This window comes from Balaenoptera ricei, chromosome 8, assembly GCF_028023285.1.
Source record: "Balaenoptera ricei isolate mBalRic1 chromosome 8, mBalRic1.hap2, whole genome shotgun sequence".
Lineage (NCBI taxonomy): Eukaryota > Metazoa > Chordata > Mammalia > Artiodactyla > Balaenopteridae > Balaenoptera > Balaenoptera ricei.
The window spans coordinates 35,917,980-35,932,070 of NC_082646.1; the positions used below are offsets into that span (position 1 = coordinate 35,917,980).

A 14,091-nucleotide genomic window follows, 5' to 3' on the forward strand; every position below is an offset into this window, starting at 1 on the left:
TGGAAATAAGAACACAAATAAACAAATGGGACCTAATGAAACTTAAAAGCTTTTGCACAGCAAAGGAAACCATAAACAAGACCAAAAGACAACCCTTAGAATGGGAGAAAATATTTGCAAATGAAGCAACTGACAAAGGATTAATCTCCAAGATTTACAAGCAGCTCATGCAGCTCAATAACAAAAAAACGAACAACCCAATCCAAAAATGGGCAGAAGACCTAAATAGACATTTCTCCAAAGAAGATATACAGATGGCCTACAGACACATGAAAGAATGCTCAACATCATTAATCATTAGAGAAATGCAAATCAAAACTACAATGAGATATCATCTCACACCGGTCAGAATGGCCATCATCAAAAAATCTAGAAACAATAAATGCTGGAGAGGGTGTGGAGGAAAGGGAACACTCTTGCACTGTTGGTGGGAATGTAAATTGATACAGCCACTATGGAGAACAGTATGGAGGTTCCTTAAAAAACTACAAATAGAACTACCATACGACCCAGCAATCCCACTACTGGGCATATACCCTGAGAAAACCATAGGTCAAAAAGTGTCATGTACCACAATGTTCATTGCAGCTCTATTTACAATAGCCAGGACATGGAAGCAACCTAAATGTCCATCGACAGATGAATGGATAAAGAAGATGTGGCACATATATACAATGGAATATTACTCAGCCGTAAAAAGAAATGAAATGGAGGTATTTGTAATGAGGTGGATGGAGTTAGAGTCTGTCATACAGAGTGAAGTAAGTCAGAAAGAGAAAAACAAATACAGTATGCTAACACATATATACGGAATCTAAGGAAAAAAAAAAAAAAAAAAGGCCATGAAGAACCTAGTGGCAAGACGGGAATAAAGACACAGACCTACTAGAGAATGGACTTGAGGATATGGGGAGGGGGTGGGGTGAGATGTGACAGGGTAAGAGAGTGTCATGGACATATATACACTACCAAATGTAAAATAGATAGCTAGTGGGAAGCAGCCGCATAGCACAGGGAGATCAGCTCGGTGCTTTGTGACCACCTAGAGGGGTGGGATGGGGAGGGTGGGAGGGAGGGAGATGCAAGAGGGAAGAGAAATGGGAACATATTGTATATGTATAACTGATTCACTTTGTTATAAAGCAGAAGCTAACACACTATTGTAAGGCAATTATACTTCAATAAAGATGTTTAAAAAAAAAAAAAAAAAAAAAAAAAAAAAAAAAAGCTATCATCTTCAAATCATTTGAAAGGAGTAATCAGAAAATTTGTTAAATATATCAATAATAAACCCTTAACAACGTAGAAGATAGCTGAAAGCTTAAAATTATATTGAGTATTTTTATTTTTACTTTTGTGTTTGCCTTTTGGTGAATTGGCATTTGGATACATTGGGTAGCCAAGTTAAGTGTTTTTTGATGTCTGTTCATGGTACTAGAATTGAACATGTATTCATGGCAAACAGAGTTTTATAACTACAGATTAGGACACAGAATTATCCTGTGTTTACAGTTCAGAAAACTAATGTCATAGAGATTATACGATTTATACAAGATCATATGGCTAGTTGTAGAAGAAATTGCATTGGAAGATTAGTATTCAGATGATCAGTTCAGAGGTGTTTCACTGTATTATACTGTTTCTACTCATTTGCCCCCAATAAACTGTTTGTGTGTGTGTGTGTGTGTGTGTGTGTGTGTGTGTGTGTGTATAATGGTCAAGTAGCAGCAGTTAAGATTTTAAATGCATTTTCATTGTTTTTGTGCTTTTATCATAATTGTTAGTATTATGATTGCTTTGCATAATGGAGAGAATAATGGCTTTGCAGTCTCACAGATCTGGATTCAAAACAATCTCCTACAAAACAAAACAAAAAACAATCTCCTACACATTCCTGTCTGAGCAAATTTGAGCAAGTTACTAACCTTTCTAAATCTGAAGTGCCTGTACTGTATAGTAGAGATAATAACACCTATTTCATGGTTTTGTTAGGAAAATGCATGTAAAATGCCTAGCACAGGACCTGGTAAGCTTAATAAGAGAAAGCGACTTTTTCTGTTGCTATTATTGTTCATTGTCAATGGTCAGTATTTCATTTGCATCATAAAAGATGAACTTCCTTGGGAGACTAGACAAAAATTTATAATACTTTTTGTTTATTAAAAATGTGTTTTGAACTTGAACTAACCTACATACAAGAAAAAAATACTTTAGAAAAGTAATATTTTCATATATTGAAGCATGCCCGTACTCGATCCTCCTTTCTGCATTCTGGTAAAGTATGCTGCCTCCATTTACTTTCTCTATCTTTCATGGATTTAAATTTACTTTGGAGTCTTGGGAGAGAAGTAAATTCTCTGTAAAAGCATAAAACATGTGCAATAATTCTATCTACTGAAATTCTTATAGGGAAAGATGCCGTAGGTTTAACATAGTTGGGAAGTGGCAAGAGCAACATCAAATATTTTACTGGGTATCTCATGTGAGTTAGGCACAGTGCTATATACTGGAGATTCATCAGAGAATAAGACTATATGGTCTCCTCATGGCACTTACAGTCTAACAGTGGAGACAGATAAACAGTGCAATCGAGTGTGCTATGTGCTGCAGTAGGAAACATATTTTATACTATAGCCATGTACAGAGTGGTACAGATTTGGGAATCAGAAACATTTCTAGGAGGATGCCTATAGCACGTTCTTTTGGCTTTAAAAAATAAAAATTGTATCAGAATTTATGCTTCTCATTTTGACTGTAGCAGCATACTGAATTAGAATTCTGTTCATCCACATGAGGTAATTAGAAAGCAAATTTATGGCAACGAAAAAGTATGTAAATTGGTGAGGATTGGCAGGGGAGTGACTATTTTAGAGGACGTTGTTATTATGGTTCAATAAATTACAATTCTTATGACAAAGAAAAATGCAGCCAGTAATGCATATCTAATGTGGCTGTAAAATCCAGAGTTGAAGAAAAAATTGTGGATCAGTTGAGATTTAGGAACAAAAGGTAAAGGCAGGAAAATATCAGTTAATAGTAGCAAAAGAAGTTTGAGATTAAATGTGGCTTTTAACAATACATCCAGGGAGATGTAGTGCTATGAGTCAATAAGTAGGTATACTAACTGAAAAGATACATTAAATTAATGGTTAGTCTTGCGTGATTCAGAGAGTCTTTGCTCATTTTAAAGTACTGATTTAGAAAACATGACTACGAATGAGAAATATGAGAAGGTTAAGGAGTTATCAAGACATGTCAGAATAGTTATTGACAGTAAGAAGACCAGGGAGTACTTTGAGAATCTGGACATTTATAGATTGGAAGTTGCAATGATGGCTATCTCTAGACATAAAGAAAATTGTCTATTGTCAAAACTATTCTCAAATTCTACTTAAAAAACTTAGCCTAAAAGATGATCCTAAACAAAAAATTAGTGCAGTCCTGTTATTCTCAAAGGCGTGATCTAAAATGGCTAGTTTATATGTCTGATATTAACAATAATGGTGTGAGTGTGCCTAAAAATATAGCAGAATAAATTTTTGCTAGTTTCACCCACAAGTGCCATTGGAAGGATGGATCCTATTAAATGGAAGGGCTATTCACTTGCTGAGCATCTTGGGTACAATTGTTCTTCACAAAAGTGAGTGAGGAATCCAAAACCCCAGTGGCAATTGGTGGGTGAGGAGGAATCAGCAAGATAGTAGAATCTAGGTGAAAAGAAGGTGGGAGGCTCAAGTACCAGTGAGAAGCCACAAGCTGTAGGGTGACTACAAGGACTTTTAAGAACAGGACTTCCTATGGCAATTTTCAGACGTTTGTTTGTATGGTGTGCCTTTCACTCTATCTCCCACTGACATTTCCATAAAGTCTTCTTTGTATATGTATATACTTGACATTATACAAGCCATTTCTGTTTTAATCTTTAAAAAATATTTTATGATGAAAAAATATAAGCATAATCAAATATAGAAATGATGGTATAAACCATTATATATGAGTATTTTTAACTTGTAGGAATCACAGGAAAGAGGTTGAGTCCCATATTTGGAGTAAATATAAGATAAAGGAACAGCTGTAAGATACAAGAAATCAAGGAGACCAGAATGGCCATAGACCTTAGGCTCCCTGAGAAGCTGGAGAAATATAGGGATGGGCTTCAAAGTTCCACAGGCTGTGGAATACAATTTCAGTTCAAGTGAACCTATATCTCAGGAGTCTGGCAGGCCCTAATTGATATCTAAATGGAATAAACAAACAAAAATTTCTGTCTATATTGATGGATCATATAATAACTAGTAAGCTTTGAGCCTGATTTTCCCCATACTCTCCCTAGCTCTATAAATACCAGAAAGTAGAGGTGAGGGAGAAGATGTATGGTGAAGAGGTCGTATATCTGGGAAAGGATATTTCTTGATAGACAGAAAAATGAGACCCTGTTTTCTTGATATGTAGCCTGAAGCCCTTATCCTGAATTCCCTCTAAGTGCTTTTGTCTTCTGAATGGACAGAAGTCTGTCTTGGTGGGGAAGGGTATATTTGCACAAGGGAAAGCATAGCCCCTGGGTATTTAGCATTTATTTTCTCTTTCACTTAAGTTTAAGTCTGTATAAGGAGAATAAGGTGGGGATAAGATGGCTGTTTTACTTTATAATCTTGGTAAGTTTCTTTCACAGTACAAAGAAAAAAATTCTCCATTCTCAAGATCATTAAGGAGCATGATGGCTAAATATACTTTAGTCCACTGTTTTGTTATTAGCATTTCTTTGGAAGTGGTAGTAACAGACATAACGTGCTAAAATTAGTAAGGATTCTAGATTCAGAACCAAGCTAGTGGAGTCATAAAAACAAAGTTTTCTTCATTTAAAAATACTTATTTGGGAAAAATAAGTTAAATTAGGAAATTTCTTTGAAGTTTTTGTTCCATTTTCCTGATTATATATATATATATATATATATATATATATATATATATATATATATATATGGAAAATATGCAGCTAATCTGAATTGGGAAATGTAAAAAAAAGTCAAATATTAAAATGACCTGAAGAAGTGATGAATATGTTAAATAAACTCCCAAATTTGACTCATATTTTTAGGTGGGAAGCTATTTTGTTTGAGTGGAAATAATTTGTAGCCATGTCTACAAACGACAATTATTTTCCAGCATTTTTCTTGTTCTTCATGCTTCTATCCCTCTTGCTTGTTAATAGAAGCTGTGATATCTTAAAAGTATTACTATTAAATCTGGACTTCTTAAACAAAATCCCAAGAAGTCCAAGTTCTCTTGGACAGTCTCAAAGAGCAGTGAGAAATTTCAGTACTAGCTAATTCTATTTATCAGAATAGATTCAATTTTAATGTGTTTCCTGTGACACTGTCATATATGGTTCAATTCCATCGTTCTTTCACTATAATCTTGGTCACTTTTGAAGTCTCTGATAAGATTTTGTGGTGGGGAGACCTTTTTTTTCTCTTAACACCTTTGAACCAAATTTCCCTTGTTATTGTATCCTTTCTCTGGTAATATCTTGTCCTTATGTATATTGCTGACACCTAATCTGTGGAATCAAGTAAAGGAGTAAGATTCGTGCTTCCTTAGAAAATGGATTGGTCTAATTCCAAGCTCTGCTGTTTTATCTTATTATCTTATGTTTTGTTTTGTGGTTTATTTTTTTGAGAATAAATTGCATCCAGTATATAATATCTTAACTATAAAAAAGAAGAGTTTAATGGATTATTTATGGATCAAGTCTATGGAACAAATCTATTTTTCTCCATATTTATCACATTTCAATCATTTTCACAATCTGGAATATTTCTAGATGAGGATTTTTTCTTAATTCATCCATCTTAAACTGGACTTGATATAAAACATGGAATATAAAATCCTCGCACTTTAAACCTCAGGCATTAACTCCTAGTTTCCAGCTTCAAATTTACATACCATGTATATTTCTAGTGATCTCTTTTGCTGTTACAAGCAAAGTAACTTGGCCAAGACAAAAAGTAAAAATAAATTTACTTTCCTTTTGATATTGCAATTAATTGTGGAAGCTCTCTCTTGCCCTTATTAGCAGGAAATCCTCTACTGCAAATTTTCCAAGAATCTCAAGAGGCAAACTTAATTTTAATACATCAAGCTTACCTCAAATTACCTCATGGAAAGAGAAAAGATTAGTGTGTTGACTTGTCCCTAATTTTGTTAATTTTTTTTGTGACAGCCACACACAATTATGTTTAAGAAGATGGGGCTCACTAATACAGTGGTGCCACTCTTGGTCTGGCAGTAGTTTTGGGATGTAGTAGGAATCAAAGTCTTCTCCCTCTGAGTACCATACTAGCCACTCCATATTTGTGTGAACCTCCCTCCAGATGGTACAGCTCTTTCACTGCATGCAGATCCTTGCCTAACGCTGCAGTAGTTCTCCTTCAACTCATGCTCAGAAAAGGGGGCTCCAAGCTTGTGTCCTCTGGGTTCCATCTCTTTAGTAAATATTCACAGCTACTGTTTCTAATCATATTCCTGTTCCATAATGCCTGTGTCAATAGGAGCTTTCGTGCTTAGTCACCTGCCCTGTGAAAACTAGACCTCCCCAGGAGAATCCAGGCTCTATGTTAAGCCTCAATCATCAATCTGAAGTCCCCTTTCCCTCATAGGACCCTTTGTGTCATTCCTGCCAGTAGGTGTCTAACTGGGGATTAGCCCATACATCAGAAGTTCTAATAAGGTTTAGTTGCAAAAGAACAGGCTTTGAGGTCTCACTCCATTTGTTATCAGCAGAGTCCTTTCTTAGGAACTAGATTTTCCTTCTCAGGGACATAAGAAGGTGAGACTATTTCAAGGAAATAAAAGAAAAAAATCCTCTGTCAACATGTACCTACTTGTCATTATTTATACAACTAAGATGGACTATGTTAGTGATTACCCCCTCCACAACAATGTATTCCAGGTGACTTGTGCTGTCTTCATTGAGACAGAACTGGCAGGCAACTTTTAAAGATCAGTTTCTTCTGTTAAAATATTTAAAAATTCCACCTTACTAGGTGGAATTCTTCCAATAACAATAAGAAAGACAGTAGCTATTTTTCAATGAGCACTTCCTATACGCTAAGCATTTTACACAAATTATCTTACTTAATCCTTAAAATAATCTGTATAATACGTTATCATTATTTTTGCATTTTTTTGAAGTTAAAATGAAACTCAAGTTAAGCAACTAGCTCAGAGTTACACAACTGGGATTTGAACTCAAGTCTGTCTGACTCAGAAGCCAGTGTTCTTTTCCCATTCCACCACAACACATGGGAAGGCCATGATAGGAAAAACACACAGCTGATAATACACACTTGTGAGTAATTGCATAAAATACCTCAAGTTGGGTCAAAAATTAATTTGTTCATCCACTCTAGAAATGTTAGGGATAAAGAGATGAGTAACACAGAGGCCTTGCTTTCAATCATATATAAACAGGTTGGGGAGACAGTCACATGTAAAGAGGTGAGCAATGGCAGATGTAGAAGGGGCAAATGCGAGCAACAAGGAGGGTCATCCCACCTGGGAGCCCTATGCCCAGGCTCATGTATTCTCCAGGTTGCATGGTATTTCTTTTCTCACCTGAAATGTGCCTGAAGCCAAATGGCTCTTCTAGGCAGTCATATGCTCTTATCTAGCTCTTTCTTAGGTCTATTTGCCTCTCCAGTTTGGGAGATTGTTTGCCAGAGTTCTAATGATATTAGATTGTTTCTTGAATGGTCCATCACAATTTCTGGCCAGACTGCTACCCTTAATCATTGAAGGATATCTTTGCCTTAGAATACAAGTTGTGAGGATGAGGGGAAGGATGTGGAAAGAAGAGGACTAAGAGAAGGATACAGAAGATGGCACATCTGCCTTCCCCGCAAAGATCAAATTCAGTACCCACGAGGATTAGGACAGATTTGAGTGTGAGTGTTTCATTGTGAGGGTGTCTATGATCCATATCAATCATAGTCTGTAAGAAGTGCTACAGTTTGTGCCTCAAGATATTCTTAATGGGAATTATCTAACTTAAAAATATATTCCATTTATAACTTTTTCAGTTTTTAGCTTCAGAATTTTAGCACTTTATACACAAAGTGCTGTGTTACCATCTCTGATAGTTGAACAACCACCTAAATGATGCTTTTCAGTCAAATATTATCATTGAAATTTTTAAAAAATCTGCTATAAATAATACTCCACTAATGAATCAGTATGAGTTTAAGACAATAAATAGAATCTGATGTTTTGGAAAAAGAATTTGAAATTCAGCCAATTCAGTATATTGACCACATATATTTTAAAATCAGAGACAAAGCTGTTTTTCAAAAACAAACTACCTAAACATTTTTATATTTGCAGATCTCTTGCTGGCACATGGCAGGATGACCGTATGTGAAATGTTGTATCTATTTGGAGCTTGCTGTCTCTCTCCATGGTCTCTTTCCTATCCCCTGTGCTGATGCTAGCATTTTTTCTTCTTGTGTTTCTTTGCTAATGGAAAGTCTTTCTACTCAAACTATGTGGTCCAGTCTTTTCCACCTGCCAGGACAGTTTGTCTTTGGGAAGAGAATGCCAAGACTCTCTAAGTTCTGCTTGTCCTGGCATTGCTTCATGGAGCCATTTTTACCCTGTATTCAAATTGTTGTTGTCTTTCCTACCCATTCCCTTCTTGTGCCTTGTGTAGCTGAAACTGATTTTGATTGCCTTGGATTCCCCACTGCAGGAAGGCTCTTTCTAAGATTCAGGTAGAAAAATGATTGAGAAAAAAATAGGTATGTTAATAGGTCTTTATACACCTTTTAAATTGCACATCCTCACATTAGCAATTTTTTAGATGAGAGTCTATCCAAGAGAGTGAAAAAACACTGACCTTGTAGCCCATGACTTCAGACTCGTTGGCTAATGGTCTGACAGGTTCCCAGTCCAAAGAAAGCTGAGAGCCTTGCTGTTCCCACCTGAGGTTGTTAGGTGCTTGACTGGGGGCTACAAAATAAAAAGCGAAAGTGAGTGGACGAGGAGTCTTAAATACATTTATTCACTTAAATCCTTGTGAGTATTTCAGTCTTTTCTTGTGTTCAGTCTATTCTTGTGAGTATATCAGTCTTTTCTAGTTGACTGGCACCATAGGCTTCTTTCCAGCTAGAGTCAGATAAGGAGGGTTTTGCTCCAGGAGTGTCATTTTAATAGCTACTCTGCTGAGCTTTTGAACCTGAATCCTTTTATCTCCCTTCTGTGTCAAAATCGCTTAGCCTTGTTTCACAGGAAGATAACCCTTATCTACTATGAATACAAAATTTTCTGAGCTAGTTTTGGAATTCAGATCTAAGCATTGAAGCAAGACTATAAATCAAAACTCCTCTTCAGCTCTGCTTTTTATGTACCTCACATGGCTTTCAGAAATGTTAAAAGATGTTTCCCTTTTGTCTGAAACAAACAAAAAGCCCAGGTCACTTACGGGATTTCTTGGTGGTTGCACTCACTTCACTGCTAGGTGGCCCATATCCAGCTCCATTATAAGCTCTCACTGTGAAGTGATATAATGTATTTCCTTCTAATCCTGTCAGGATGACAGATGACTCATTCCCCCTAGTTTTGATGGTTTCTGCTGCATCTTCTTGTTCCATGTCTTTCCGATAGCCAATCTGTCAACATGAAAGATTAATTTTAAAGTTTCCCCTGTGCTTATGATTGTTGATTTTTTTTTTCCTTTGGATGTTTCTCAAACCCATCTCTGGGAAATCACTCCTGTATCATCCCATTAACAGATTCTACTAATGAGGCTAAAATCACTGTCTTGGCCACTGCCTGATTTGCATCTGTGTAAACTGCAGCAACTTAGCAGTACTCAGCCAAGCAACGAAAGGTGTTACCTTGTAGCCTGGTAGTATGAAGAATCATTCAAAGAAATTGAAGAAGTTCTTTTCTCGTAGGTCATCAGAACCATTTCCCATTCAAAGCCATGGGGCTTTTAATGAATTATTTGAGAAAGAGGCATGAGAAATATTTCCTCCTGGGCCCCACATAAAGGTGAATCACACAGCTGGATGGATTTAACAGAGGAGAGGCGACAGAACACTCATGATAATTTGGAATGGTTTAAATGCAGAGAAATGGCTTTGCTAGGATATGGGAGGGCGGCAGAAGGGAACAGTTCTTTGTCAAAGCACAATTTGTGCATTGAGATGATCTTCCCTGGTTATGAGGTCTTGGTGGCTGGTCTCATACAGAACTTGATCCCTTTATGAGAGTCAATAATTATCTCTGTGTACCTAAAGCTTAACCTTATTCAGACACTGGAATTTAACAATGCATAAAGGCACAAGAGAGTAGTTTTTTCCCCCCTACTTATTTACTGCGGTAAAAATAATGGAATTCTTCTTTCTCCAATTAATTACTGTGGTGAAAGAAGTGGACTGCTGCAAACATTTCATCCTCCTTCAAGTGCTTTTTCTACTCTGCAGGCTAGAAAACCAAACATCACATTTTCCAGATTCTGGTTTAGCTAAGGTTGATGCTACAAAATTTGGGCAGTGAGGAGTTTGTTTGGAACTTGAGATATTCTGGAGCATGCCTAGGACTACCAGTTCCTTGGGGCCATAGGAAGTCACTGTAGGCTCCTACCTCTCTGGAAAAAACATTTGAGTCACTGTACCATATTAAAATGCGTCTACCAGCCTAGATAATGGCTAAAGACAAAGGGAGTAAGAAATGGGTAGAGGAGGAAGAAAGTTACAAATTATAACTGCAGCCTCATGAAATGAAGACTGTAAGAGCCATATTTTCTTCCTTATACTGTTTTATATCTAAATATTAAATAACCTGGGCCCCTTCCTTTCTTGTGATAGAGTGTTGTGGGTAGGTAAATTTCTAATGTAGTTCATTACAGGAGATGGACAGATTGACTAATGGAAATTTCCTTGGCTCTCCCTTTTAGGGAGATGGTGGGTACATTTTCATTTGTTTAAGAGATATTTGCACAATGGAGCATTGTCATTGCCAGTTGTTGCTTTTGAGGAGTTGTTGAATGGGGAGAGGATGTGTATGGATGTTGAGTAACCAAAGGGATATGGTACTTTAGTTTTCAGCATCCATTTCACCCTCATTCTGGTGTCTTCCTGAACTGAAGAGATGCAAAGATAAAAATCATACTTCCAAGACTCCCTTGCAGTTAGGGCTCTGAACATGTTTTAGGCTTAACCAGTCAGATGCCATGCCTGGTATTTGAAAGTAAAAACGAGATGGAGAGTGAATTTCTACAAATTCTGTTTCTTTTGCCTACGAGTTTAGTAATGGAGACATTATTTTTCCTTTCCCCTCCACCCCCTGACTGTGGCAGAAAAAATGAATGGCTTATTGTCTAACCATTAGCTTAATGGGAGTCAAGGAGCCAGGCACAAGACATCCATCTTATTGGTGTAAATTATAGCAAACATGGCGGGATTCTGGAACAGGCAGTAATAGCAGAGGCTTCCAGATCACAGAGGCTTCCTGAATGTGGTGCCATCTTTTTCATGGTGGCTTCCAAACCATGGCAGTGGAGTGTGGGACTAGGGCTGGAGACTTCCTGTTTTTAGAAGACATCAGTGTCTTCCTGGTGGCTTAGTCTTATTGATTAGCTTTAACAGTTACTCTTGAAAGATCACCCTGGAGTCTGGTAATTCAACCCAATAATTTTGTAAACCATTTAATAATTATAATAAAAGACTTCTTACTTAAACTAGTTAGAGTAATTTAGTTCTCTGCAATTAAACACTGCCTGACACACCTACACAGATCTTGAATATGAATATATATATATATATATAGATATATATGGTTAATAAGATAATCATAAACAAATTCCTATTTCTCATCCCTGTCTCTTCATAGATTTGAACTGGCATACAGCTGAGTGACTGAACTTCAGAAATTTGTTTGATTAAGCTGAAATGCTCTAACACTGCCTTCTGTACTATGTTTGCCCCATTAGTCCCAATTCCAAGAACTAACTTATCTTGCTTGGTCTCGAGCATACTTTTAAATGAAGAAATCTAAGTTATTTTCAAACTACAAAATTTGATGAGATGTTGTTGGATGAACAAATGTGTATCTTTCTCCTTCCCAGTGATATATCTGATTTCTAGGTCTCTGCTTCAATTTTTTTTAATTGGCTAGATTATTTTAAGTTAGCTAAATATATATATTTGAGGGAGTTGAGTGTGATTAAATTCAGCAAATTACAGATTTCGATACAAACACAGATTTCTATACAAATTCTGAACTTCTAAATATTGAATTTTTTTTTAACATCTTTATTGGAGTATAATTGCTTTACAATGGTGTGTTAGTTTCTGCTGTATAACAAAATGATCAGCTATACGTATACATATATCCCCATATCCTCTCCCTTTTGCGTCTCCCTCCCACCCTCCTTATCCCACTGCTCTAGATGGTCACAAAGCACCAAGCTGATTTCCCTGTGCTATGCAGCTGCTTCTCACTAGCTATCTATTTTACATTTGGTACTGTATATATGTCCATGCTACTCTCTCACTTCATCCCTGCTTACCCTTCCCCCTCCCCGTGTCCTCAAGTCCAGTCTCTATGTCTGCGTCTTTATTCCTGTCCTGCCCCTAGGTTCTTCAGAACCATTTTTTTTTTTTTTTTTAGATTCCATATATATGTGTTAGCATAACGGTATGTGTTTTTCTCTTTCTGACTTACTTCACTCTGTATGACAGTCTCTAGGTCCATCCACCTCACTACAAATAACTCATTTTTGTTTCTTTTTATGGCTGAGGAATATTCCATTGTATATATGTGCCACATCTTCTTTATCCATTCATCTGTCGATGGACACTTAGGTTAAATATTGAATGTTTAATTTTCTGATGAATCACCACAAAATTAAACATCCCAAGTAAAAGATAAAATGTTCTGAAGTAACTGATTGTGAGAAAACACAAATACTAGCTGCACCAGGTAAAACCTGTGATAAATCTAAAAAATCCACACATTATTTCTCTTTCTGGCATATTGAAAAAAAGGAGCTGGAGAAGTTATGACCTTCACAGTGAAATAATAATTTTATTTACTACATTTTTTTTTTTGATGGAGGAGAGGGTAAAACAGAAAAACAGAAAAATATTTGGAGTTTAACATCGTGCTTATTTAGTGATTCTTAACTTGGAATTGAGGTAATATAGTATTCATAAGTCACACTGCACCTTTGAAAGTTGAAACTTCCTCTTCATTCAATTTATTTCTTCATGATTCAACTCTATCCTGATTATAGATTTTATCAACCTATAAACTTTGAACTCTGTATGAGATCACTTGAAATGAGGTTAAAAACATTTAAAAAGATATAAATATCTGAAACTGGAAGAATAGATAACCTGCTAATTTATCACCCTCACACAATTGGGGATTTTTGTGTGTGTGTTTATCCCTTCCTGTATTTTTATTACATATAGTTAATATAATTATGTACCTACTTTTCTTCTCTAACATTATAGTCACATATAAATATTTTCCCATTTTTTATATCAATAGTAAAAGTCTATCATATGCCTTGTGTACCAAATATCATTTAACCACTTTTCTATTGTGGAACATTTGGGTAGCTTCCAACTTTTGCTCTCTTAATTAAAATGTTGCCATGAATATGTTCATGTACAATTGTTTTCCACATATTGGATAATTCCCCAGAATAGAATTCCAGACAGGTGATTATGGGGTCTAAGATTATTGAAATTGTTATGCTTTTGTACAAAAATGCCACACTGGTTTTCAAATAGTTTGTACTAATTTTCATTTCCAACAAAAGTGTGTGAATCTGAGAGATGCGCCATAATGTTGCATGCTCTAGGCACATCATGGTTTTGGAGTCAGAAGGCTTAAATTTTAATCTTATTTTTGATATCTATAAGCTTCATATAATGGGACAAGTTACTTAACCACTGAATATCTATAACCTTGTTTATAAAAACCTCAGTTTTATGAATAGTTTTAGACAGCTCCCTTATTGTCACACAACTACTTGAACTATCTTGTTTCTTGATGGTTTAACATTTCTGATTTTTGTAA

General features: G+C 36.0%; 1 protein-coding gene across 2 annotated transcripts in view; it reads right to left on the reverse strand.

The window, feature by feature from the left end:
- Positions 1–14,091, reverse strand: part of CNTN5 (contactin 5) — a 1,402,912-nt gene that overhangs the window by 12,791 nt on the left and 1,376,030 nt on the right. Inside the window, exons 22-23 of one of the 2 annotated variants that reach the window (XM_059930534.1) lie at positions 9,479–9,665; positions 8,894–9,006 (exon numbers count right to left, since the gene is read on the reverse strand). The exons of the other annotated variant lie outside the window; for it this stretch is intronic. Of the exons in view, the coding sequence (XP_059786517.1) occupies positions 8,894–9,006; positions 9,479–9,665 (300 nt within the window). The remainder of the gene's footprint in view (positions 1–8,893; positions 9,007–9,478; positions 9,666–14,091) is intronic. 2 annotated transcript variants of the gene reach the window in all.